Source organism: Bos grunniens, chromosome 3 (assembly GCF_055505025.1).
Source record: "Bos grunniens cultivar Pamir isolate PY7600 chromosome 3, Bosgru_T2T1.0, whole genome shotgun sequence".
NCBI lineage: Eukaryota > Metazoa > Chordata > Mammalia > Artiodactyla > Bovidae > Bos > Bos grunniens.
The window spans coordinates 105,968,658-105,992,821 of NC_141167.1; the positions used below are offsets into that span (position 1 = coordinate 105,968,658).

The following is a 24,164-nucleotide window of genomic DNA, read 5'->3' on the forward strand; positions in this document are numbered from 1 at the left end:
TCAGTCCCTGGCGAGGGAACTAAGATCCCACACGCTGCATGGCATGGCCACTAAATAATAAATACTAGGATCAACATTTATATACTATTGATATCATGTACAACATAGATAACTAATGAGAACCCACCGTATAGCTCAGGAACTAAATGGGAAAGAAATCCAAAAAAGAGAGGACACATGGATATATATGTAGCTGACTCACTTTGCTGTACAGCAGAAACTAACACAACATTGTAAAGCAAATATACTCCAATAAAAATTAATTTTAAAAATAGAAAATAATTGTTGTAAATGTGTTTTCACACTGGATGTTAGCCATTTATATGAAATTCCACAACAGGCAAAATTAATATATGAAAGAAATTAATATGAATTAAATCATTCATCCATATTAATTAATATGAAAGAAATTAAAACAACAGTTGTTTCTGGGGGGACAGGGGTTGACTTCCTAGGAAGGATGAAAAAGAAACCTAGAGTGAAGAAAACATCTCTATTTTATAAATGACTTTTATTAAACAGATATGCACATTTGTCATAACTCAAATTGTACACTTAAAGCCAGTACATTTCACTGTATGTAATGATGTCTCAATAAAAATGAATATCTTGATTCTTACAATCTATGAATATGGTATAATCTCTGCTTTTTAGGTCATCTTTAATGATTTCAGTATACAGATTTTGCTACCTTTTATCAGATTTACCTCTATTCCATGTTTTTTATGCTATAGTTAATCTGCATCATTTAAACTTTTTAAGATTTAGTTTTTTATTTTTATTTGTTTTTTGGCTGCGCTGGGTCTTCGCTGCTTTGTGGGCTTTCTCCAGTTGCAGAGATGTGGTGCTCCTCCTCACTGTGCCGTGAGGGCTTCACATTGCAGTAGCTTCTCTTGTCGGAGGGCACAGACAGGCTCCAGAGCTCAGGCTCAGTAGCTGTGGCACATACGTTTAGCTGCCCCGAGGCGTGTAGAATGTTCCTGAACCAGGGATCGAATCTCTGTCTCCTGAATTGGCAGACAGATTCTTAACCACTGGACCAGTGAAGCCCTATTTTAATTCTTGCTTATAAATAGAAATACAATTTATTTTTATCCATTGATCTTATATATTGAAATCTTGAACTCACTTATCAATTCTAGTAGTTTTTTGGAGACTCCATCAAATTTTCTATATAAATGATCATGTCATATGTGAATAAAGACATTTTTACACTTCCCCCGCCCCAATCCAGATGCCTTTTATTTCTTCTTATTATTACAGACTAGACTCTTCAATATGATGTTGAATAGGTAATAAGAGTGGACAACCCTGCCTCATTTCCCAGTCTTAGAGTGAAAGCATTTAGTATTTCACTATGAAGTATGCTGTTAGTTATAGGGCTTTTGTAGATGTTCTTTTTCAGGTAGAGGATGCTCCATTTTATTCCCAGTTTGCTGAGAGATTTTTATCAAAATTGAACATAGGATTTGTATCAAATTAATCTTAGAGACATGCAAATAAAATCTTAATGAGATTCTACTATATACCTACTAGAATAGATAAAATTAAAAAGACTGACCATACCAAGCATTGGTGAGGATATGAAGCAACTGGAATTCTCATTCAGTACTGGGGAGCATGTTCTACCACCACTTTGGAAAACAATGTGATGGCTTCCTAAAAAGTTAAGAATGTATCTATCCAAGAGAAATGAAAATACATATCCACACACAAAAATGTTACCTGAGTGTTCATAGCTTCTTTATTTGTTATATCCAAACACTGGAAAGAACCCAAATGTTCAACAGGTGAATGAACAGACGACGGTGGTATATTCATACCACACAACAGCATAAAAAGAAGCCAACTACCCACATGAACCTGCAGTGATGTAGATGGATCTCAAAACTTACGCTGAGTGAAAGACATCAGACCAAGAAAGATTATCAGTGTATAGCTCATTTATACAAAGTTATTGAAAATGACAACTAATCTATAGAGACAGAGAGCAAAGCAGTAGTTGCCTGGGAACAAGGGTTGGGAGAGGAAGGGTAGACATGGTGAAGTTTTTGAGGATGATGGATATGTCCATTTTTTTTTTAATATTTATTTATTTGGCTGCACCAGTCTTCAGTTGCACACAGGATCCCAGATCTTCGTTACAGCATCTGGGATCTTTAGCTGCAGCATGAGAACTCTCAGCTGTGGTATATGGGATCTACTTCCCTGACCAGGGATCAAACCCAAGCCCCCTGCGCTGGGAGCTCGGAGTCTTAGCCACTGGACCACCAGGGAAGTCCTGGGTATGATCATCATAGTTGTGATCATGGGCGTATACAAATATCAAAGCTTGCAAACTGTGTACTTTAAATATGTGCAATTAATACCAATTATACCTCCATTTAGCAGTTTAAAAGCAGAATAGTAAAATTCTAAGAGAATGTTAGTGATACAAATCATTATTATTAAGAACATATATATAATATTAAAAATAACCTAAGAGCAATATTCTGAGATCATAACCATATACAAAATTAACAGGAGGGTGGGGAGAATGTCTTGACACAAAAGGAGTTAAAACTCTCATCCTAACATAGGGCATCAAAATTCAGGGTTATTACTGATTTTGATATTTAGAGAAATTTCAGGGTTTCTTTTAAAGTGCAGAGAATCTTCAAGTCCAGTAGAAGTGACTCTAGTTAGCCACTGGGTCCTCCCACATTAAGAGGCATCAGTGCCAACCTGTCGAAGGATGGGGAGTAGACTCACTGGCTTCCCAAGTCACATCCTGTGACTCTTCCAAACACTCCGAGCCAGGAACCAGGTCAGCACCCCTACAAGGGACGTATGAGAACCACCAACCCCACGTTCCCTTCTCTGCTTCATCCCTGCCTTCCTGGTATTTAAACTTAATTAACAACAATCAGTGATCATAGGGCAATTCCACTGCTGGGCAGACATCTGAAGGAAAGAAAACAACTATTTCAGAGATATCCGCACCCCCATGTTTAGCATCAATCACACTAGCCAAGACCTGGAAACAGCCTAACTGTCCATCAATGAGTGAATGCATTAAGAAAATGTGCTAGGTTTACACAGAATGGAATATTTTCAACAACAAAAAAAGAGGGAAACCCACCTTTGGCAGCAACATGGATGAACTTTGAGGGCATTATGCTAAGTGAAAGAGTCAGACAAAGAAAGATAAATACTGCATGATCTCACTTACATGTAGGATCTAAAAAAAACTGAACTCAGAAACAAGAGTAAAATGTTGGCTGCCAGGGGCTGGGAGTTAGAGAAATGGAGAGATGTTGGTGAGAGGTTACAAACTTTCAGTTACGAGATGAGCAAGTTCTGGAGATCTAACGTACCACATAGTCACTGTACTTAGCAATACTGTATTATATACTTGGAAGTTGCTACATGTCCTCACCATCACCCAAAACAAATGACTGTTATGTGAGGTGACAGAGGTGGTGTTGTTCAGTCATGTCTGACTCTTTGTGACCCCGTGAACTACAGCACGCCAGGCTTCCCTGTCCTTCACCATCTCCTGGAGTTTGCTCAAACTCATGTCCACTGAGCCAGTGATGACATCCAACCATCTCATCCCCTGCCCCATTCTCTTCCTGCCTGCAATCTTTCCCAGCAGCGGGATCTTTCCCAGTGAGTCGGCTCTTCACCAATTTTGTGGTAATTATTTCATAATAGAGAATATGTATCAAAATATCATGTGTACACCTTAAACTTATAAATATTATATGTCAATTACAGCTCACTAAAGCTAGGAAGAAAGAAAAACAAATCAGTCATCTCTGAGTCCGGTACAATGCTGAGGCGGACGTGACCTCACAAGTGATATGAAAGTTGCTCAGTCATGTCTGACTCTTTGCAACTGTATAGTCCGTGGAATTCTCCATGGAATACTGAAGTGGGTAGCCCTTCCCTTTTCCAGAGAACGTTCCCAACCCAGGGATCGAACCCAGGTCTCCCGTATTACAAGCAGATTCTTTACCAGCTGGGGCACAAGGGAAGCCCAAGAATACTGAAGTGGGTAGCCTATCCCTTCTACAGCAGATCTTCCCTACCCAGGAATCGAACCAGGGTCTCCTGCATTGCAGGCAGATTCTTTACTAAGTTAGCTATCAGGGAAGCCCTCACAAAGAGCAGAGCTAAGGGGAGGCCCAAGGAGCCAGAGTCTCTGTTGGAAAGGACCCCAGCAGCCTCAATACCAGCAGGAAGCAGAGGTTCCAGGCCCAGGGGGAGTGGTAGGGGGCGGGATCAGAGCCTCTGCTGGGAGGTGAAGAAACATCCAATGCATGAAATGACCACCCCCAGGATTCCACCCAGCGTGACTCCCTCAGTCCTGCCTCACCCTGCCTCCAATCACATCCACTGTCTGATGCCCACTGTGGACCCACAGCTCTAGGAGACAGGACTACACGGCCCGACCATCAGGGAGTTTACCTTCCAGTGAGAATCCCAGAGGGAAGACATGTGATGGGGCGGGGCAGGTGCTCAGTGATGAGTTCCAGACCCTTAGTGCTGTGGTTAGAGGTGCCACTTCACCAACAGTCAGCCGGGCAGTGGTCCTCACGGCAGAGTAGGTGAGAGGCTATCTCGGCCTTCTCCCTGGGGCTATCCAGGCTCTCTAGCCTCAGAGCTGGTGGGTGAGCTGGGGGGCCCGGGGACAGGCGGAGAGCTGTCTCTCACAGAGCTCCAAAGCCCTCGCCACGGCCACTTGCTGGCCAGGCCCAGGCCTTGCAGCAGCTGCGTCCTCTCCTCCATTCCCCCTCTGCGGCCTAATGGTGGTGCTGGTCTCCACGGGTCACCAGCCACAGAGGCCTCTCTCAGCACTGGAGTGCATGGACACTGCCATTAAGGTCACGGCTTCAACCAGCTTCAGTGTCTCCATTCACATTTCAAAAATTGATATAGCTGAGATCAGCTGTCTACCCCCTAGGAGGTGGCCAGAGGTCAAGTTTAGGTTGCAAGGTCACTGCTCATCATGACTTCAGGTCTATCTTTATGGGTGGAGCTGTTCTCATAGAACGGCAGCTGCTGTGAGCTGGGAACTAACCCGATGGGCATTTGCTACAACATGTATCCCTACTGATCCCACCCAAATGATTCGCTCCAGTTTAAATGAAAAGCCCAAGGGCTGGCTGTGTGCTGGGCGCCTGGCTCCCTCAGTGATGAGGGCTGGGCAGGCTCTGGGGACCTGCCCCTGAGTGCGCCACCCGCTGAGATCTGCCTCTTCAGCAGGGCCTGGACACTGGTGGAAGGACACAGACTGGGAACTCGACCAACGCTCTGGGGCAGAGTAACCAGCCAGCCCAGGGACTCCTCCTCTTAGCCTGGGCCTCAGAGGGCAAAAGTTGAGCCTTGGGACTTTGCCCTTCTTTGTCAGAACAGAAAATAACATTTGTTTTGGTGGAGGCTTCCAGCAACCTTGTGACCGGACCTTGACCTGACCTTAAGAACAAAGGATCTGATGCCAAGAAGCTTGCAACAACTAACCACGCCACCCTCCTTTCCTATAAAAGAGCTTTGCTGAAAGCTTTCCGGGAGTTGGGGGTCTTTTAAGGCAGAAGCCACCCGACTCCTTGCGTGGCCCTGCAGTGAACCTCTCTCTGCTCCAAACTCTGACATTTCAGTCTTGTCTGGCCTCACTGTGTGTCAGGCACAGACTGGCATTCAGTAACGGACACAGGCAAGGCAGATTAACATAACCTGGAGACCAATCAGCCGGGGGTTAGGGGACACAGAGGAGTCCACGGCTTTCAGGCCTGTGGGGGAGCCAGGGGACTAGTCTCAGGAAGAGGTGATCTAGCAAGGAGATGTGGGCAGGAATGTGTAGAGTTCACTGTGGGTCACAGTGAAATCGATGGAATTTCCTTGGTTGTCCCCTTATCAGTGTGAACCATCAGAATTTATAGGAGAACAAAGTCAGTGCCAGAGAGGTGGCGGGCCCAGGCTACGCAGTAGGATGGCCAGGATGGCCCTGCGGTTTTGCACCATACCCCAAAGGTACATGGCCGAGGGCCCCGGTCAGGGGTCAGGTGGCCTGTGTCCTGGCCAGAGTGCCAACATTTACTAATCCTCTACCCTGGACAGGTTGTTTACTTCTCTTGAGTCCTTGGCATCTGCTAAATGCAAATAAAAATGTCCTCCTTGACTATTTCACAGAGTGGCTGTGAAGAATCTGGAAGAAATTTAGATATTGTATAAGGCTCTATTGGAGAAGGCAATGGCAACCCACTCCAGTGTTCTTGCCTGGAGAATCCCAGGGACTGGGGAGCCTGGTGGGCTGCCGTCTATGGGGTCGCACAGAGTCCGACACAACTGAAGCGACTTAGCAGCAGCAGCAGCAGCATAAGGCTCTATGGGCTTCCCAGGTGGCACCAGTGGTAAAGAACCTGCCTGCCAATGCAGGAGACATAAGACATGCGGGTCTGATCCCTGGGTGGGAAGATCCCCTAGAGGAGGGCACGGCAACCCACTCTAGTATTCTTGCCTAGAGAATCCCATGGACAGAGAAGCCTGGCAGGTGACAGTCCAAGGGGTCGCAAGGAGTTGGACATGCCTGAAGTGACTTGGTACACACACACACACACACACACACACACATAAGGTTCTATAAATAAGCGGGGTCAAGTCCAAGGACTTCTATGGGAAAGCTGAGGTTACATGACTTGCCCAGGGCCTCTCAATGGTTACCAAGGGCCATCCATTGGCCATCTGGTGCCTCTGGCTTTCTATGACACCCCAGCCCTTCTGGGTACCTGCTGGTGGCACTTTCTGTGGAACACTGAGCCTCTCTTGGGGCCATCCCAGCAGATGAGACCCTTAGACTCCAATCCTGCCTCAGACATACACAGGCCTGTTACCCGAGTGGCCCAGATCAAGGTCGGCCTCTGCAGGATATGCTGCAGCCCAGGGGGGAGACAGAGCAGGAACCCAGAGCCACCAGGTCAACCCAGACACTATGGAGCCCCACGCAAGCTGAGCTGTCATCTGGGAAGAGAGATGTCCAGTTCTGAGCAGGTGCTCCAAAGAGGTTTATTATATCCACACTGGGGAGCCCCAGACTCCTGCTCAGAACAAGGGGCTGAGAATATCCAGTCAGGGAATCACGGCCACCCCAGGCTGACAGGCCTGGCGCCTGTGGAGATGGTGATACTTCTGCTTCAAACACAGCCAACTCCTTCCCTCTGCCCTTTAAGTCTCCTCGTAAAGAGGCAGGGCTGTCCTTTTCATGACAAAATGAGGTCCCTGGCGGTTTCCTGTCTGACACCTATCAGCCCCCAGAAAGCTTGACCCAGGCCCTCTGTCTGCTCCCCAACCTTGGCCAGCATCAGCAACCGCACGTCCAACACAGTCAGCCCACCCTCAGCCCAGCGGCCCCTGGCCTGCTCCTAGAAGCTGCCGGCTAAAGTCTGGAGCGGACAAATTCTATTAGGTGCTCCAACTGCTCCTCCAGGCGCTGTTCATCCCCGTGGTTCTCAATGACCCAATCGAAGGTCCTGAGGTTGTCCAGGCCACACTCTGACTCAGCGTCGTCCACCCCTGCAGAGAGGTATGGCAAGGTCAGGCCCGTCCCTCCCAACAAACACAGGGCATCGAGGCCTGCGGGCCCCACAAGGAGCCACCCTCTCTTGAATGCTCTTCAGCCCCTCAGAGCTAAGCACCACTCACCCCAGAGGGCACTCCCACACCCCTGAAACACCAGGACATCAGATTCAGCGGCCCACAGCACCTGAGCCCCGCAGAGGGGCCCACTGACGTCTTCACTTGTCACTGCCATCTCAAACCACAGACAATCCAAATGGCAATTTTGTTTTCATTTTATGTAAAGCCAGTCGTGTCAGTTTCTATCCCGACATCTCCAATTCAGGCCCCTCGGGAGGCAGCATGTGCCATTCTCAGTGAGGCTGGTAACAAGGGCATCTACCTGGTGGGTCCGCTGTGACTATAAAGTGAGATAATGTGTTCAAAACGCTTAGCCCAGGACAGAGTGAGTGCCCAGGATATGAGTGTGCTTAGACACTCAGTCGTGACTCTATGCAACCCCATGGACTGTAGCCCACCAGGCTTCTCTGTCCATGGGATTCTCCAGGCAAGAATATTGGAGCGGGTTGCCATTAGGAAGCTATTCACCTCGTTTAGGAAGAGTCAGACCCACTGATCCCTTGCATCACAGTGACCCGGGGCAGGGAAGACACCTGAGCTATGTCCCTCAACTGCCACAGAGCAGGTCCTGGGCTGGCACCACTAGAGCCATCTAGAGAGCTTCCTCTCCCCATCCCCCACTGTGTTAATCAAACAGGAGTGAGGTTTGTCAGGCCTGCCCTCTGACCTACTGTCAGTGCCCCCTCCAGGCTGGAACACAAAGGTGAAGGACCAGGGGCAGCAGAGGGTCCCAGCCAGACCTCCAGAAGCCCACTGGCCTAGAGAAGACAACCCAGGTAAGGGAACCAGGCCAAGGTCACAGGGAAACCCTTACCCCAAGGACACCATCCTCTACTCAACTCCACTTATTAATCTGGAGGCACTCCTGAGCCCAGACCTCAGACTCCTTTTTATAACCCCCTGCTCACACTCCCCAGCCTGCCAGGGAGATAGCGGAAGACCGGGAATGTAGGGGTGGGTAGCCCGGTCAAAGGGGGCCAGCCAGCCCGCATGCTAAGCCCTGGGGCAGAGGCTGTGAGCAGCTCACCTGGCGTGAACACCCAGCCCCGCTGCTGCCGGCTCTCCTCCGTGGCCACCACACGGACCGTCTGTGTCACAGCCCCATAGGCCTCCTGAAACCACTGGATGTCAGACACCCTCCGTGTATCACTCACCAGCTACAGGAAAAGAACATAAACCAGTGACCAACAGGACGCGGTGCAGGAAGCAGCAGGACCGGACGCTGGAGCCAAAGGGGAGCGAGGGAGACCAGGCCCCACTCCCAGTAAGCAGGAGCCCAGACCTCAGAGCCCAGACAAGTGTAGCCCCATTCCCTGTGATCACCCAACCAGCTGGAAGGGACAGCCACTCCTCCCTTGAGGCATCCCTCCCTGATCAATGCAGCCTGAGCCCTGCTCTTCCCACCCTGTGTGCTGTGAGGTGAAGAGGCCTCAGGCTCTGAAATCAGATCAGCCAGTCATTTTACAGATGAACAAACCCAGGCCAGAAACAAAGATACCTTAATCAGTCCCTGCCCCCAACACCTTTCAAAATGGAAATATGACCTTGTCAGTCCCCTGCCCTAAGTCCCTCTAAGACTTCCCATCATTTTAATAAAATCCAAAACTCTCACCCCAGCTCACAAGGCCCTTTAAGATCTGACACCTATTTCCTGTCACCTTCCCTTCATTCATTCTGCTGCGTCCAGCTGACAACCTTGCCCTTTCTTAAACATCCCAACCAGGTCTCCTCCTCAGGGCCTTTGCCCTTCCTGCTCCTTCTGCCTGGCTCCCTCACTTCAGAGAGGTTTCTGCTCAAATGTCACCTTCTGGGACAAGCTGACCCTACCATCCTGGCTCCCTTCCTGTCCCTCTCAATTCTGATACGCTGTTTATTCTCTGACCACTAAGTATTCATTAAACCATCATTATCTCTCTGTGGGTTGATTGTCTGATCCCTGCTCTGTAGAGTAGCTCCATGAGGGGAAGGACTGTGTCTCGCTCACTACTCTGTCCCTGGCCCATAGCACCGCCTGACCCACAGGGAGCATTCAGGAGCACACAGTCAATGAATGAATGATCAGTGAATAAAGAGACCAGATGTTCTTGTCCAAGCTGCGGGCATGGTCACTCAGCCAATTATTAAACAAATACTACGAAGGGAAGAATACTCACTCCAGCATTCTTGCCTGAAGAAACGCATAGACAGAAGAGCCTAGCAGGCAACAGTACTTGGGGTCGCAAAGAGTCAGACACGACTGAGCGACTAACACACACCTGTCAAACGCCTGCTGTGTGCCTGGCACTGTGTTAGACTCTTGGAGTAGAGTTGTAGGCAGACCTGGTACTTGCCCTCAGGGAGCTCACAGTCCAGTGGGAGAGACACTCTAAGCCAGCAGCCTCACTAGTTACCGGGCAATCACAGCACATATCAGCTTGCATCTGGACCTTAACACTGTGAAACCAAACTCCTGGTTTTCTCCCCAAACTTGTTCTGCCACATCATCCCTGTCTCAGAAAATGACAACTCCAGCTGTCCAACTGCTCAGAACAAAATCCCTGGAGTTGTCGCCTGTCCTTCCACCCTAGAGCCATCATATCAGGAAATCCTACTGGTTCTATGTTCAAAACCTGTACAGAATTTACCCCTCTCTCCACTCCCCTGCCACTCCGAGTCAAGCCATGGCCACTTTGCTGTCCTGTGGAAAGATCCTTGGCCTGGCCTCTCTGCTTCCACTCTTGCCCTCCTCCCAACAGCCAGGAAGTACCTCTTAAATCTTAGATCATCTTTAAAATAACTTATGATCAGATTATGCCTCTCCGCTGCTCAAAACCCTCCTGTGAGTCCCCATCTCACTCAGAGCAAACTCCAGGCTCTTCCAGAGAACCTGCATGACTTGACCTCACCTCCTGCCACTCAACTCTCACCTGCAAAACTCCATCTAGGTCACCCCTTACTTCCTGCAGGTCCTGCTCAAATGTTATCATGTCAGTGAGGCATTCCCTAATACCCTTAACAAAGCAGCAACCAGGGCCTCCTCATAGCTGTGGCCTGCTTTCTTTTGCCCCTTAGTAGCTATCTCCACATATTCTATATTTATTTAGGGCCTAACTCCCTCTACCCCCAGCCACAATGTATGTATCCTGAGAGTATGGACTTCAGATTTTCACATGATGTATCCCCACATCACCTGGAACCAGTCCTGGTACAAGAAGGTGCCACTGGCTGCTTGAAAGAATGAGGAAGGGAAAGGGTAAGGAGCTACAGGAGCACCTGAGAGGGAGCACCAGTTAGGACCTGGGCATCACGGAAGGCTTCCCGATGGAGGCGCCACGGACGCTGAGCTGGACCGAACCAGGTGAAGAGAGAAAGGAAGAGCGCTCCAGGCAGGTAGAAGGACACGGGTGGAGGCCCTGATTCCAGAAGGAGGTTGATTTATTTCAGGAACAGAGAGAAAGCCCATGTTGCTGCAGCTGAAGGAACAAGGAGGCTCGAAGGGCAGCAGGAGCCGATCAATCAAGGCCCAGAAGTTCATGTTAAGGATTTCAATTCTCCATCAGAACGGCAGGACAAAGGGTTCCAAACATGACTTGGTTTGTGTTTTTAAAAGGTCACTCTGGCTGCTGTGTGATGAATGGATCACAAGGGACAAGAGCCAAAGCAGCGACCAGTGTGGGGGCTACTCCAGTTGTCTGGGTGAGAGAGAGCGGGGCCTTGGGCCAGGGAGGTGGCCGTGGAGAGAGAGAAACGGACATACCTGGGGAGGGACGGAGGGCTGGGGAAACAGATTTTCTCAGTGCCACCATAGAGCCCACTCACCCAGACAGGCTGGCAGACACCCTCCACAATCTTCCTGCAGAAGAAGCCTGGGTCAGCCTGGCGCTTCTCCTCGCCCCAGCGGATCATGTCGCTCCGATAGGCCTCTTTGTAGGTGCTGGCATCCATAAGTCTCTGGAAGTCCAAGCCGTGCTCCTGCCCAATGCACATTCTGTTTATGCCACCAGCCTCTCAACCTCGCTGGTCTCCCCTAAAACAGAAAGAGGGTGCCCCGCCACCCCCACCTTGACCCGCCCTCCCTGAGGGCTGCTGCAAGGACTCATGAGGTTGCCGCCAGGACAGAGGCCTGCAAGGGAAAGCAGCCTAGAAACTGAGAAATCCCGAGCACTGGCAGATAGACGGAAGAAAAGTCTTGAGGTCATCCAGAAACTGTCTTGGCTTGCCTTTAAATGTGTGATGTGGTTTTCTCTTCTGCAACGGTTTTACCTTCCCAATTATTTCTGGCTTAAACTAGTCCTGGAATTAGTCTGCCTCCCTTGGGCACACAGGCTCAGCCTTCACCCAGAAGTGGGAAGTCTTAAAACACTGCACTCCGTGTCCTTCCACTACGCCTTCTGGCACTGTCTGTCCCCATCCCAAAGCCCAGGAGACCCGGCTTCCCTGTCTCTCTCCCCTCTCCCCATCCCCTTCCTCACTCCCAATTCCGGGCACCTTTGCTGAGTCAGCCTATGTTTGGCTCCGGGCACTCCTGGAACCCTGAGGCAGGAGGGGCAGCTCTGACGCCCTGGGCAGCTGCTTCCAGGCGGGCCTCCCTTTCTCCAGGGACACTGCAAGCAACGGGGTCCATCAGAGGGCCCCAGAATGGGAGGGTTCAGGTTTCAGCTCCCCTGGCATTCAATGCAGCAAGACCCTCTCCCCACTCAGTCTCTTCATGGGCAAACTGCGGGGGCCGTGGCCCAGCCAGTCAAATCACTACTACCACCTAGTCCCAAGGTGAGGCCAACAGCCATCTCCCATTTATAAACTAGTTTCCCACGAACTCTACCATGGGAGAAGGTTAGCTGCCAGGGGCATTATGGTCGGCCTGTCACTTACAGTCCCCACTGCAACTGAAGACATCAATGCGTTAACGTTTCATTTTGAATCTGTTTTGTAATGGGTGTAAGGCACGAAGTGGCGCTGGACTTAAAAACAGCAGGGGCAGGCTGGCCTATCAGAGTCTCCCACTGAGGCTTTAGAAACGCCAATTCCTGCCCACTGGCCCTACCCCACCCTCCAGCCTGGCTCGTTAGTCTGGACTGGGGCCTCATTCGGGAAGTCTGGAAGCAGACCAGTGGTATTTAAACTGTTCCTCTGAGCCCTGGGATTTGGAAGTGTCAAGCCCCACTGGGGAAGGCTGAGTACCTCCCCCTCACTCAAAATTGCTCCCAGTCTGTCTACTGGATACAAAGAATCTCTGCATCCAATTTCATTTGGGAAAGGTTCCAATGAGGAAAAGATTTTGAAAACCACTGACTCTGTTACCCCAGGACCCCCCAGGCTGCCACCCTACAAATGCGTCTGTTGTGCTGGTGGGAGAAGACCAATGGCAGAGGGAACAGATTCATTTTGTGTGGACTCAGCCGCCCAGACACAGGCCAGCTGACCAAGGAACCGTAAGTACAAGGACACACCTAGAGGTCAAGGGCAGAAATGCAAGCGAAAGCCAAGCGCAGGCTCTCCGTGGTGTGGGTAGCTGATCCCAACTTCCAGGCTCCCTTTTTAAAATCTAAGGTTCTGAGATTCCTGTTTATTTTTTACAGTCCTATTTTTTTTTTAATCTACATGGTTCAAAACTCAAAAAATAAATATTGTTTACAGTGAAGCATCTCCGTTCTCTGTTCCCCAGCCACACAGCTCCCCTCCTGGAGGCAGCCAGTAGTCCAGTCTCTTATGTATCCTGCCCAGGCTCTTACACAACCCAAGCGTCCAGAATGGTGCTGAATGCGCTCCGTATGTATCTGTTGAATGGCTGAATATATGAGCAAATATGTTTACAATTTTCCCCATTTTTATATAAATGCAGCATTCTCTACGGTATTCCCAGGTGGCACTAGTGGTCAAGAACCTGTCTGCCAATGCAGGAGATATAAGAGACGTGGATTCCATTCCTAGGTCTAGAAGATCCCCTGAAGGAGGGCATGGCAATCCACTCCAGCATCCTTGCCTGGAAAATCCCATAGACAGGGGAGCCTCGCAGGCTACAGTCCATTGGGTCACAAAGAGTTGGACACGACTGAAGCGACTTAGCAACAGCAGTGTTCGCTATACACTGTTCTACATCTTGCTTTTTTTCACTTAACAATATAACTTGACAAGTCATGTGATTAAATTTCTAAGGGGAGAATTCCATGGGTTGTGGCGGGCCAACTTTAGAGGGGGCGAGGGAGGTGATCTGTGTCATATTTTTTGAACAAGGGTACAGACTGTTACCAATAACACTGCATCAGAGCTGCCAACTCACATCTACAGCCTTTTCTGGACACATTTTCCTGAACATCCTCTAGGGAAGGTGGCCTGAAGTGAGTAAGGCCAATGGGAAAGAAACTTAAATGGAAAACATCGCCCTATAGGTCCACCTATAGAAAGCAGAGAGCTGTGTGTCACCCTGCAGCACAGGGTCATAGGGACCCTGCTAGTGACTCAAGCAACAGCACAGTAACCAAAGCTTGGGAGCTGGCTCCTTCCAACCCACCAGGTGCCACAGAGCTGCCACCTACCTGAGCGTACTGCTCCTTGAGTGGACCGGAGAGCCGGAGGATAGCACACACATCAGCCCCTAGCCTGTGAGACAGGGAGAGCCGGACCCCATTAACCTAAGGCTTCCAGGCCCCAGAGGAGTGAAGCCCCATGTCAGATGTCAGTACCCATATAACCTTGTCAGGTCTCAACTTCCCTGATCTCCTCATCTGTAAAATGGGGTAACAATGTCTGTTCTGTCTCCCACAGGATTAACGTGAAACTCAAATGTGAAAAAGCCCTGAAACTAACAAGTAAGACAAATAAACGTATAATTACAGTGGGAAGATCCCAGGAATATTCAGGGTGGATTTGGTTACTGCTGGGCTCCCGAACTTGTTCTCTCATAGCCAGGGGTATCTCAGTCTTAAAGGACTTGGTCTGCACACATAACAACTCATTCATTCACTTGCTCAATTTACTCAACCAGCCATCTGTTGGATATTATATTTGGATCCAGGTGATACAAATGTGAATAAGCTATGTGATTTTGGGGACTTCATTATTGGTCCAGTGGTTAAGACTCCATTCTTCCACTGCAGGGGGTAGGGGTTCAATTCCTGGCCAGGGAACTAAGATCCTGCCTGCACATGGCCAAAAAAAAAGATACATGACTTCTGCCCTGACTGTGAGAAGCTCACAGATTCACTTAAACACTGACATGGTGAGGTGGGTGTTCTTATTTCCATGTTTCAGGTGAGGAAACTGAGGTTGAGGGAGGAAAACAGACTCACCCCAAGGGCCACTGCAAGTCAAGTACTAGTAACAAAGCCAGTATTGTAAAATGCACCCTAGGTGGCGCAGTGGTAAAGAATCCGCCTGTCAAAGCAGGAGACACGGGTTCAATCACTGGATCAGGAAGATCCCCTAGAGTAGGAAATGGCACCCACTCCAGTATTCTTGTCTGGAAAATTCCACGGAGAGAGGAGCCTGTCAGGCTACAGTTCAGAGTGCTGGAGAGTCGGACACGACTGAGCACACACACGCACACATTGGTAAAATAAAAATACAAGCCAATGTTTAGTCCCAGTGCCTGTGCAGGTGTGTTCAGTTGCTAAGTCATGTCTAATTCTTTGTGACCCCAAATACTGTAGCCCAACAGGCTCCTCTGTGTTTGGCATTTTCCAAGCAAGAATACTGGAGTGGGTTGCCATTTTCTACTCCAGGGATCTTCCAGACCCAGGGATCAAAGCCCAACATGTCCTGTGTCTCCTGAATTGGCAGACGGATTCTTTATCACTGAGCCACCTGGGAAGCCATACCTGTAACTAGGTGCTAAGAGTTGTGCACATTATCTCATTTAATCCTTACAATCACCCTATTATCTCCAACTCACGGATGACAAAACTGAGGAACAGAATGCATAAGAAACTTGGACAAGATCATACTTGAATAAAGTCGTGAGTTAGGATTTGAATCCCAGCAGTCTATTTCCCGAGTCTGTGCTTCTGACCACAAATTGATTGATGTGCTGGGTGGAGAAATGTAACTTGGAAAAAGGTGGCAGATACTTAGTGGTGAAAGATTCAGGTGGCAAACTCTGCCTTGGATTTTCCACAACCTCTTAGACTCCCCATGGTTCCCAAAAGCAGCCTCCTAGCACCCTCAACACACTGGCCTTCAACAGGAGAGAAGCCCCACTCCACCTTCTCTGGCTTCTGTGCTCTCCTTACCCAGAAAAAAATGCTCCTACACAGAACATCTTCCTTTGGGAGAAAACCTGCTAAAATTCCCTGGTGGCCCAGGGGTTAAGACTCCACGCTTTCACTGCTAAGGGCTGGGATTCCATCCCTGATTGGGGAACTAAGTCTCAAAAGCATGCAAGCAGAGGCCAAAAAAAAAAAAAGACACTTAAACAAAAAAGTATTAAAGAAGCAATGGGGAAAAGCAAAAAGAACTCATTCCTTCAAGCTAGATGAAAGCTGAATTTGAGTCCTGGATCTACCAATTACTTTGTGTTCCTGGCAGATTTGGGTGGTTTGTCATTTGAACTTTTCAGAGTCTCCTTTTCTGCATGTGCAAAATGAAGATACTGACTGAAAATACCACACAGTACCTAACAACAGTATCTGGCAGACAATAAAGGCTCAATAAATCCCATCAACTAGGTGGAGTGCTAGCTAAGGATTTGTCTGTGGAGTCAGGTACACCTGGGGTGTGGTCTGAGGCAAATCCTTTGTGACTCAGTTTCTTCTTCTGTACATTACCTCAAAATACTCTCTGGAGGATTAGGAATGGTGTATAAAAAGCGCCTTGGTAGCAACTGTTACTAATACTTCTTGAAAGATCTATAGCCCGCCTGCTTCTTTGAGGTGGGTGTGTGTAGACTGCTGTTTTTCCTGACGGTGACAATCCTCCACTTCTGGCCACCCAGTGCTCCTTCTGCCCTGCAACCTAAGGACCCCAACTCCAAAGCTCACTCCATCACACCCCAACACACCCTTCGTGTCACATGATTCGGGGTCTCCCGGTCCTCCTCCTTCCCCACCCCACGGACACCTGCTCTGAAGCGCCTCGGTCACGAAGTCCTTCCCGGATTTCCTCTTCCCGCTGAACAGCAGCACCAGCCCCGGTACGCCTCCCAGCGGGGCCATGGGGTCACCACGCTTTGCGATCCCTAAAGCTAACTTTTCCCTACCCCTTAAATCCGACCACCGGCCCAGAATGGACGCGGCCACTCGGTGGAGCGGCAACAAGGAGGGGTTCCGCCCCCGCCGCCGTCTTCTTCATAGCCGTGGAGACGACAGTCAGCCAGAACACGTGCTTCCGTGGTTTTAAATTAAAGCCTGCGCAAGTGGAATATGGAGAGAAAGAATGTTAATTCCTAGGGCAGCCTTCTCCCTTAAAGAAGCTCCCCTACCAGAACTCATTTGGAATCGTCCAACCCGCCCACAACCTGACGTCACGGCCCCGCCTTCTTAGCTGACACGCGTGACACGTGGGGAGGAGGGAGTTGAACGCAACTATTCTCTTCCCGGGGTGGTGACGTCTTAAAATTTCCTAACTGAACCTCACACTGCCTGCCACATAATCCTACAAACACACCCAAAAAAGAATAAACTTGTTCATATTGCGAAAGCTTTCAGTACTCCCTGTTTATCTGTTCATTTTAATGCATGTGCTAAAGCAAATCCATATATGCCCCCCACAGTGAAAATAGGTGTTTCTGGATGCGAAATAAGGCGAGGACTCGAGGGGCGTGTCTTTGTGACGTCATGGTGGGCAGGGCTTAGTCAAACATGCTGTATTTTATTGTTAAATCGGTTTTATAGTCAGTGAGGCTACTGCAGTTCGAACCTTTAAGCTAGGAAAGAAAACTCACGTTGGTTTTCTAGCCGCGGCTTTCTCTCCAAAAGTTTTCTGAAGCCAGAGAGCTTAGAATAAAATAAGTTTAAAAGACTCTTTGAAGCCACTCCTGGACTAGATTATCTAGTTTTATCTGGAGTATAGCTCTCAACTAGGAGTTCAAGGGGCAAAATAAGGGGCAGTGATCTGTCTCTACCCTGAATTCCCAGCTCTGACTCTGCCCACAGCCGCTTCCAGCCAGCCCCAGTTAAGGAAGTGGAGTTGTCTTTAGCTATGGCTCGCTGCCCTGTATCTCTCTGAATTTGTCAAAACAGCCTGCAACCCATTACTGCTTCTGTTTTACATGCTGTCATGTAAAGAGAAGTGAGGTGTGCAAATCTCCTTTGGGAGAAACCGTTAATTCTCTGAACATGGAAAAGATGGCACAGAAGCAGCTAAGGAAAATAGAATGATGAGTGGTCAGATACAAAAAGAATGGACTTTGGGAAGGGTTTTTTTTCTTGTAAGCAACTCTGAAAGCACTGCACATTTGCATGCACTTCGAAGGAAGCCTACAGTGGAATTGTAATCCCAGCTTTGGCATCCCAGCACTTGGCAGGAATGTGACCTTCAGCAAGTCACTCTGAGTTCCCATCTCACAGGGTTGTATTCAGAAGGAAATGAGGAAAATATATGACAAAATACGCTTCATTTATTATTAAGTGCCAGATGCGAAGAGCCGACTCGTTGGAAAAGACCCTGATGCTGGGAAAGACTGAAGTCAGGAGGAGAAGAGGACGACAGAGGAAGAGATGGTTGGATGGACGTGAGTTTGAGCAAGCTCCAGGAGATGGTGAAGGACAGGGAAACCTGGTATGCTGCAGTCCATGGGTTCGCAAAGAGTCGGACACAACTGAGCGACTGAACAACAATCTAAATATGGAATTGTTGGACTTCCCTGGTGGTGCAGTGCATAAGAGTCTGCCTGCCAATTCTGGGGACATAGGTTCAATCCCTGGACCAGGAAGATTCCACATGCCACACAGCAACCAGGCTCTTGTGCCTGCAAGCCACAACTCCTGAGCTTGTGTGCCACAACCGTTAAAAGCCCTAGAGCCTGCACTCCACAACTGCTGAGGCAGAGTGCTGCAACTACAAGCACTCACACCTAGAGCCTGTGCTCTGCAACCAGAGAAACCACCACAGTGAGGAGCCTGTGCATGGCAACAGAGTAGCCCACCCTGCTTGCTGCTGCAGCTACTGAAAGCCTTGGCACAGCAATGACCCAGAGCAGCCAAAAATAAATAAGTAAATAAGAAAGATTTCAAATATGGAGTTGTTATTTATTCTGAGCCATGTGTGATTCCAAGAGTTCATTTTTCTTTTTAATATTTATTTACTTATTTGGCTGCACTGGGTCTTTGTTGTGGCCTGTGGGGTATAGTTCCCTGACCAGGGATCGAACCTGGGCCCCTGCATTGGGAGCTGAGTCTTAGTCTCTGGACCACCAGGGAAGTCTCAGTTTCAGAGTTTACAATCCAATGCAGGATCAGATTTCTCAGGTCACCTTCAACAAGTTTCTTTGGGAGTTCACCGAAAGCACCAAGCCCACCTCTGCCAGCAGAGACTAAAAAGGATTAACTGCACTCATACTCCTGCGGTCCTGAGTCACCAATGAGAAACCAGATCTTCTCCCATAGTCTCTTCCCTCACCTGACCCAACCACACCCCTGCCCCTTCTCCCCAACCCTCCCTAGAATGAAGCTCCCTGGAAGGCCCAGTGAATAGAAAATATCCCCCATGCCCCAGTCTCTTCTCAGTAGCTCCCTCCTGCTCCCTGCCTTGGCGGAACCTCGCTGTCCCCTACTACCCTCCCAGGGGCAGCCTCAGAGCTAAGCTTCCGTAAACTCGGTGTCTGTGGCCTTCCTCCCACTCCATTTCAGCTTCCAGGCCATTCCTCCCCTGCTTCTTAGAAAACTGTGGCTCCTCTAAGATTCATACTACCTGCCTGAACTGCCCTCTTCCCCTCCTCATTGTTGACAACCACCAATGCTGGTGATCATTCTCACATCCTGAGTCTCAGCCATTGGCTCCCTGTCTTCTTTTCCACTGGCTTCCCATCATCATTCTTGGTGACCTCACTGTTGGTCAGCCCAACCAACACCCCAACAGCTCAAAGCCTTGGCCTCAGACATCCAAAGGCTTTTTCTTCCTCTCCTCCTCAGGATACCAGCTCTCATGGGCACATCCTGGGCCTTGTCATCACCAGAAACCATTCAACCTGCAAATCCCCACACCCATCCACCCTACCCTCCAAGGTCACTTGCCCATGTGCTCCCCAAAGGAGTGCTTAGCCTCCCAGAGCCCATGAAACTCTTCACATTATGTAACATCTGCTCCTCCTTCCTTCAACAACCAAAGGGAACGTGGAATACATGAATACGTGTAGAAAGCTTTCCTAATCTGTACAGGACTGCACTATTTTTAGGGTAGAACAAGCTGGGCTAAAGGCCAGGCTGCTGCCAAGGGTGAGGCAGGAAAGAGCAAAGGAGTAGGAGTGTCTGACAGGAGCAGAGATCAGAAGGGAGTGGCCAGAGTTCCTGGGGACTGAGATTGGAAGCCAGAGACTCTAGGTGACACTGCCTCCTGATGAGGGTTCTGAAGGTGATGCCTGAGGAAGCCAGTGCTTCAGAAACAGAAGAGTACTCCCAGAACCCAGGAACACAGGAACCTCTGAGAGTCACCTCTCACTAAAGGAGTGGACACTTTAAAGAGAGGTTTGGGACTTCCCTCTGTCCATGGAATTCTCCAGGCTAGAAGACTGGAGTGGGTTGCCATTCCCTTCTCCAGGGGATCTTCCCAACCCAGAGGAGCCTGGTGGGCTATTAGTCTATGGGGTTGCAAAGAGTCAGACATGACTGAGCGACTCCACAACAACAGCTAAAACCTCAGTTCAGTTCAGTTCAGTCTCTCAGTCGTGTCCAACTCTTTGCGATCCCATGAATCGCAGCATGCCAGGCCTCCCTGTCCATCACCAACTCCCGGAGTTCACTCAGACTCATGTCCATTGAGTCAGTGTTGCCATCCAGCCATCTCCTCCTCTGTCGTCCCCTTCTCCTCCTGCCCCCAATCCCTCCCAGCATCAAAGTCTTTTCCAATGAGTCAACTCTTCGCATGAGGTGGCCAAAGTACTGGAGTTTCAGTTTTAGCAAAGAAATCCCAGGGCTGATCTCCTTCAGAATGGACTGGTTGGATCTCCTTGCAGTCCAAGGGACTCTTCAAGAGTCTTCTCCAACACCACAGTTCAAAAGCATCAATTCTTCGGCACTCAGCTTTCTTCGAAGTCCAACTCTCACATCCATACATGACCCCTGGAAAAACCATAGCCTTGACTAGACGGACCTTTGTTGGCAAAGTAATGTCTCTGCTTTTAAATATGCTATCTAGGTTGGTCATAAGTTTTCTTCCAAGGAGTAAGCGTCTTTTAATTTCATGGCTACAGTCACCATCTACAGTGATTTTAGAGCCCCCAAAAATAAAGTCTTACACTGTTTCCACTGTTTCCTCATCTATTTCCCATGAAATGATGGGACTAAAAAATAAAGTCTGACACTGTTTCCACTGTTTCCCCATCTATTTCCCATAAAGTGATGGGACCAGATGCCATGATCTTTGTTTTCTGAATGTTGAGCTTTAAGCCAACTTTTTCACTCTCCTCTTTCACTTTCATCAAGAGGCTTTTTAGTTCCTCTTCACTTTCTGTCATAAGGGTGGTGTCATCTGCGTATCTGGGGTTATTGATGTTTCTCCTGGCAATCTTGATTCCAGCTTGTGCTTCTTCCAGCCCAGCATTTCTCATGATGTACTCTGCACAGAAGTTAAATAAGCAGGGTGACAATATATAGCCTTGACGTACTCCTTTTCGTATTTGGAACCAGTCTGTTGTTCCATGTCCAGTTCTAACTGTTGCTTCCTGACCTGCATACAGATTTCTGAAGAGGCAGGTCAGGTGGTCTGGTATTCCCATCTCTTTCAGAATTTTCCACAGTTGATTGTGATCCACACAGTCAAAGGCTTTGGCATAGTCAAGAAAGCAGAAATAGATGTTTTTCTGGAACTCTCTTGCTTTTTCCATGATCCAGCAGATGTTGGCAATTTGATCTCTGGTTCCTCTGCCTTTTCTAAAACCAGCGTGAACATCTGGAAGTTCATGGTTCACGTATTGCTGAAGCCTGGCTTGGAGAATTTTGAGCATTACTTTACTAGCATGTGAGATGAGTGCAATTGTGCGGTAGTTTGAGCATTCTTTGGCATTGCCTTTTGCAGCCAAATTAAAATAAAAATTTTTAATAATAATAAACAGAGAAGTTTGCCTCACTGACCCAAAGCTTGGAAGGAAGGCCTGTTTGAAGGTCACCTGCTCACTGTTTTAACACACTCAGAAACAGGATAACTCTCCTGCAGGGGAGTGGCTCTTACAGCTCTGCAGAGCCTAGAAGAGGGAAGAGCTGGGCTTGTCAGTACCCCTCCAACCTTGCCCAGGCAGAGGGGGCCCTGAGCAGGGGCTACCAAGGTCTACTCCTCCAGGGCAAGGCTGTCCCACAGTGGAACCAGATACCGTCCTGGCTCAGCAACACCACGAGTTACCCTTACTTCAGCTCCGTGCTCTGGTTCCAGTTTGTTCTCCCATGGTCATTGTCCAGCTGACCCAAGCCTTCCCCTCTGCTGGTGTGGTCAGTGTAGATGTGACTTGTGAATCAGTCCTCGTGTGTTTGAGGCCACAATCTCAGGGGCAATGGAGCCTAGCAGATGCAGGACAGAATGGAGTGGGCTTCTTTGTTTTGTTTGGATTTTTTTTTTTTTAATCCTTATTCATTTATTTATTTTGCTCCACCCGGTCTTAGTTACAGCACGTGGGATCTAGTTCCCTGAGCAGAGATCGAACTCGCACCCACTGTGTTCGGAGCATGGAGTCTTAGCTACTGGACCACTAGGGGAGTCCCCTGGGGTTGTAAGAAAATAGTACAACAGGGGAAGAAAGGAGGGGAAGTCTCAGTTTATGTGAAGCTGTTGGGAGAGACGTCTATGCATTCATTCAACGTGTATTAAAGTTCTAAAACATGCCAGGAACTGCTAGAGACACAACAGTAAACCAAACAGAGCCTTTTCTCAAACAGCATTTATTCTCATGGGAGACAGGCAATTTCAAGACAGCTTAAAAATGGAGCATGAGAGCCTTCATTCCAGAATCGGAGAGAGAAAATTTATATAAATTAGCACTTGCAGGATGCTCTGATATAAGCTGGAAACGTCCCTATGCATCCTTATATTAATAAATGTTATTCCCTCTGCCTGAAACAGTCTTCCCATCTTTTTGTCATGAAATAGACTCCGACTTGTACTTCAACACTTAGCTTGTCTTGCCGCTTCCAATAAGCCGTCCCTGACCCCCTATCCCATCTGATTTACACGTATCTGTTTTCTATGCTCCTGATATACCCTGTGCTCTGTGGCTCAGACAGTAAAGAATCCACCTGTAACTCAGGAGACCTGGGTTCGCTCCCTGGGTTGGGAAGATCCTGTGGAGGAGGACATGGCAACCCACTCGAGTATTCTTGCCTGGAGAATCTCTATGGACAGAGGAGCCTGGTGGGCCACAGTCCATGGGGTCACAAAGAGTCAGACATGACCGAGCAACTAAGCACAGCACAGCTCCCCTGCATAGCACCTTATGCTACACCATAACTGTCAATTCACTCACTTCTCTCCCCTCAGACAGCTAATGATTAATATCTAGTGAGCATCTGATGCAAACACCTGACTCATTGGAAAAGACCCTGATGCTGGGAAAGATTGAGAGCAGGAGAAGGAGGGAACAGAGGATGAGATGGTTGGATGCCATCATAAACTCAACAGACATGGCTTTGAGCAAACTCCAGGAAATTGTGAGGGACAGGGCAACCTGACATGCCGCAGTCCATGGGGTCACAAAGCGATGGACACGACTGAGTGACTGAACAACAGCAATTGAGTGTCTACTACGTGTCAGGCCTCAATCATGTGACGTAAACAACACTATCCTGACTTAATGAGGCTCATTATAACTAAGAGATTTGCCCATTTGCTCATTTACCAAAAAGATTATCAGACATTGCCCCCCACCCTGGGATCCCACACCAGAGAGAAGGGGCAAAACAACTTAAAAACAACTGGAGGGCCTTCCCTGTTGGTCCAGGGGTTAAGAATCTGCTTTGCAATGCAAGCAACTCAGGGTTGATCGCTGGTCAGGGAAATTAAGATCTCCCATGCCATGGGGCAACTAAGCATGCCCTACTGAGCCCATGTGCCACAAGAGAAGCCCCTGGGCACTGCACCTAGAGAAAGCCAGAGCACCATGACAAAGACCCAGTACAGCCAAAACAAACAAATAAATACAATTTTAAAAAGGGAAAGTCTAAAAAAAGTAAAAAACAAACAACTGAAGAATCTGACACTTAGGGTCCCACTCCTCTCGTGAACCCCCTCCCCCCAAATTTTTAAGAACCCGGTGAGGATGAACCCAGCTCTGACTTTGTAGGTTCTCTAGCTTTAAGAAATGCCGCAAGCCAAAGTTGTCCCTGGAGGTGAGAGGTTGCTCGCCTAAGGAATTCCCAGAGGGTCATCCAGCC

The 24,164-nt window shown here is 48.6% G+C and overlaps 1 protein-coding gene across 5 annotated transcripts; it reads right to left on the reverse strand.

Annotated features, from left to right (window-relative positions):
* Window positions 1-1,721: 1,721 nt before the first annotated feature.
* Window positions 1,722-17,123, reverse strand: PMVK (phosphomevalonate kinase). 5 transcript variants are annotated; one of them, XM_086393031.1, is made up of 5 exons: window positions 16,711-17,123; window positions 14,193-14,256; window positions 11,476-11,628; window positions 8,705-8,834; window positions 1,722-7,554 (listed from the first exon to the last, which is right to left on the reverse strand). In XM_086393031.1, the coding sequence occupies exons 1-5, from the start codon at window positions 16,803-16,805 to the stop codon at window positions 7,418-7,420; spliced, it is 579 nt and encodes a 192-aa protein (XP_086249157.1). In that variant the 5' UTR covers window positions 16,806-17,123; the 3' UTR covers window positions 1,722-7,417. The 5 variants fall into 5 exon arrangements, with proteins under 5 accessions (XP_086249157.1, XP_086249160.1, XP_086249158.1 ...); XM_086393034.1 differs by lacking the exon at window positions 14,193-14,256 and having other exon boundaries at window positions 16,711-16,997; XM_086393032.1 differs by lacking the exons at window positions 14,193-14,256; window positions 16,711-17,123 and adding an exon at window positions 12,529-12,625.
* Between the last annotated feature and the right edge of the window lie 7,041 nt (window positions 17,124-24,164).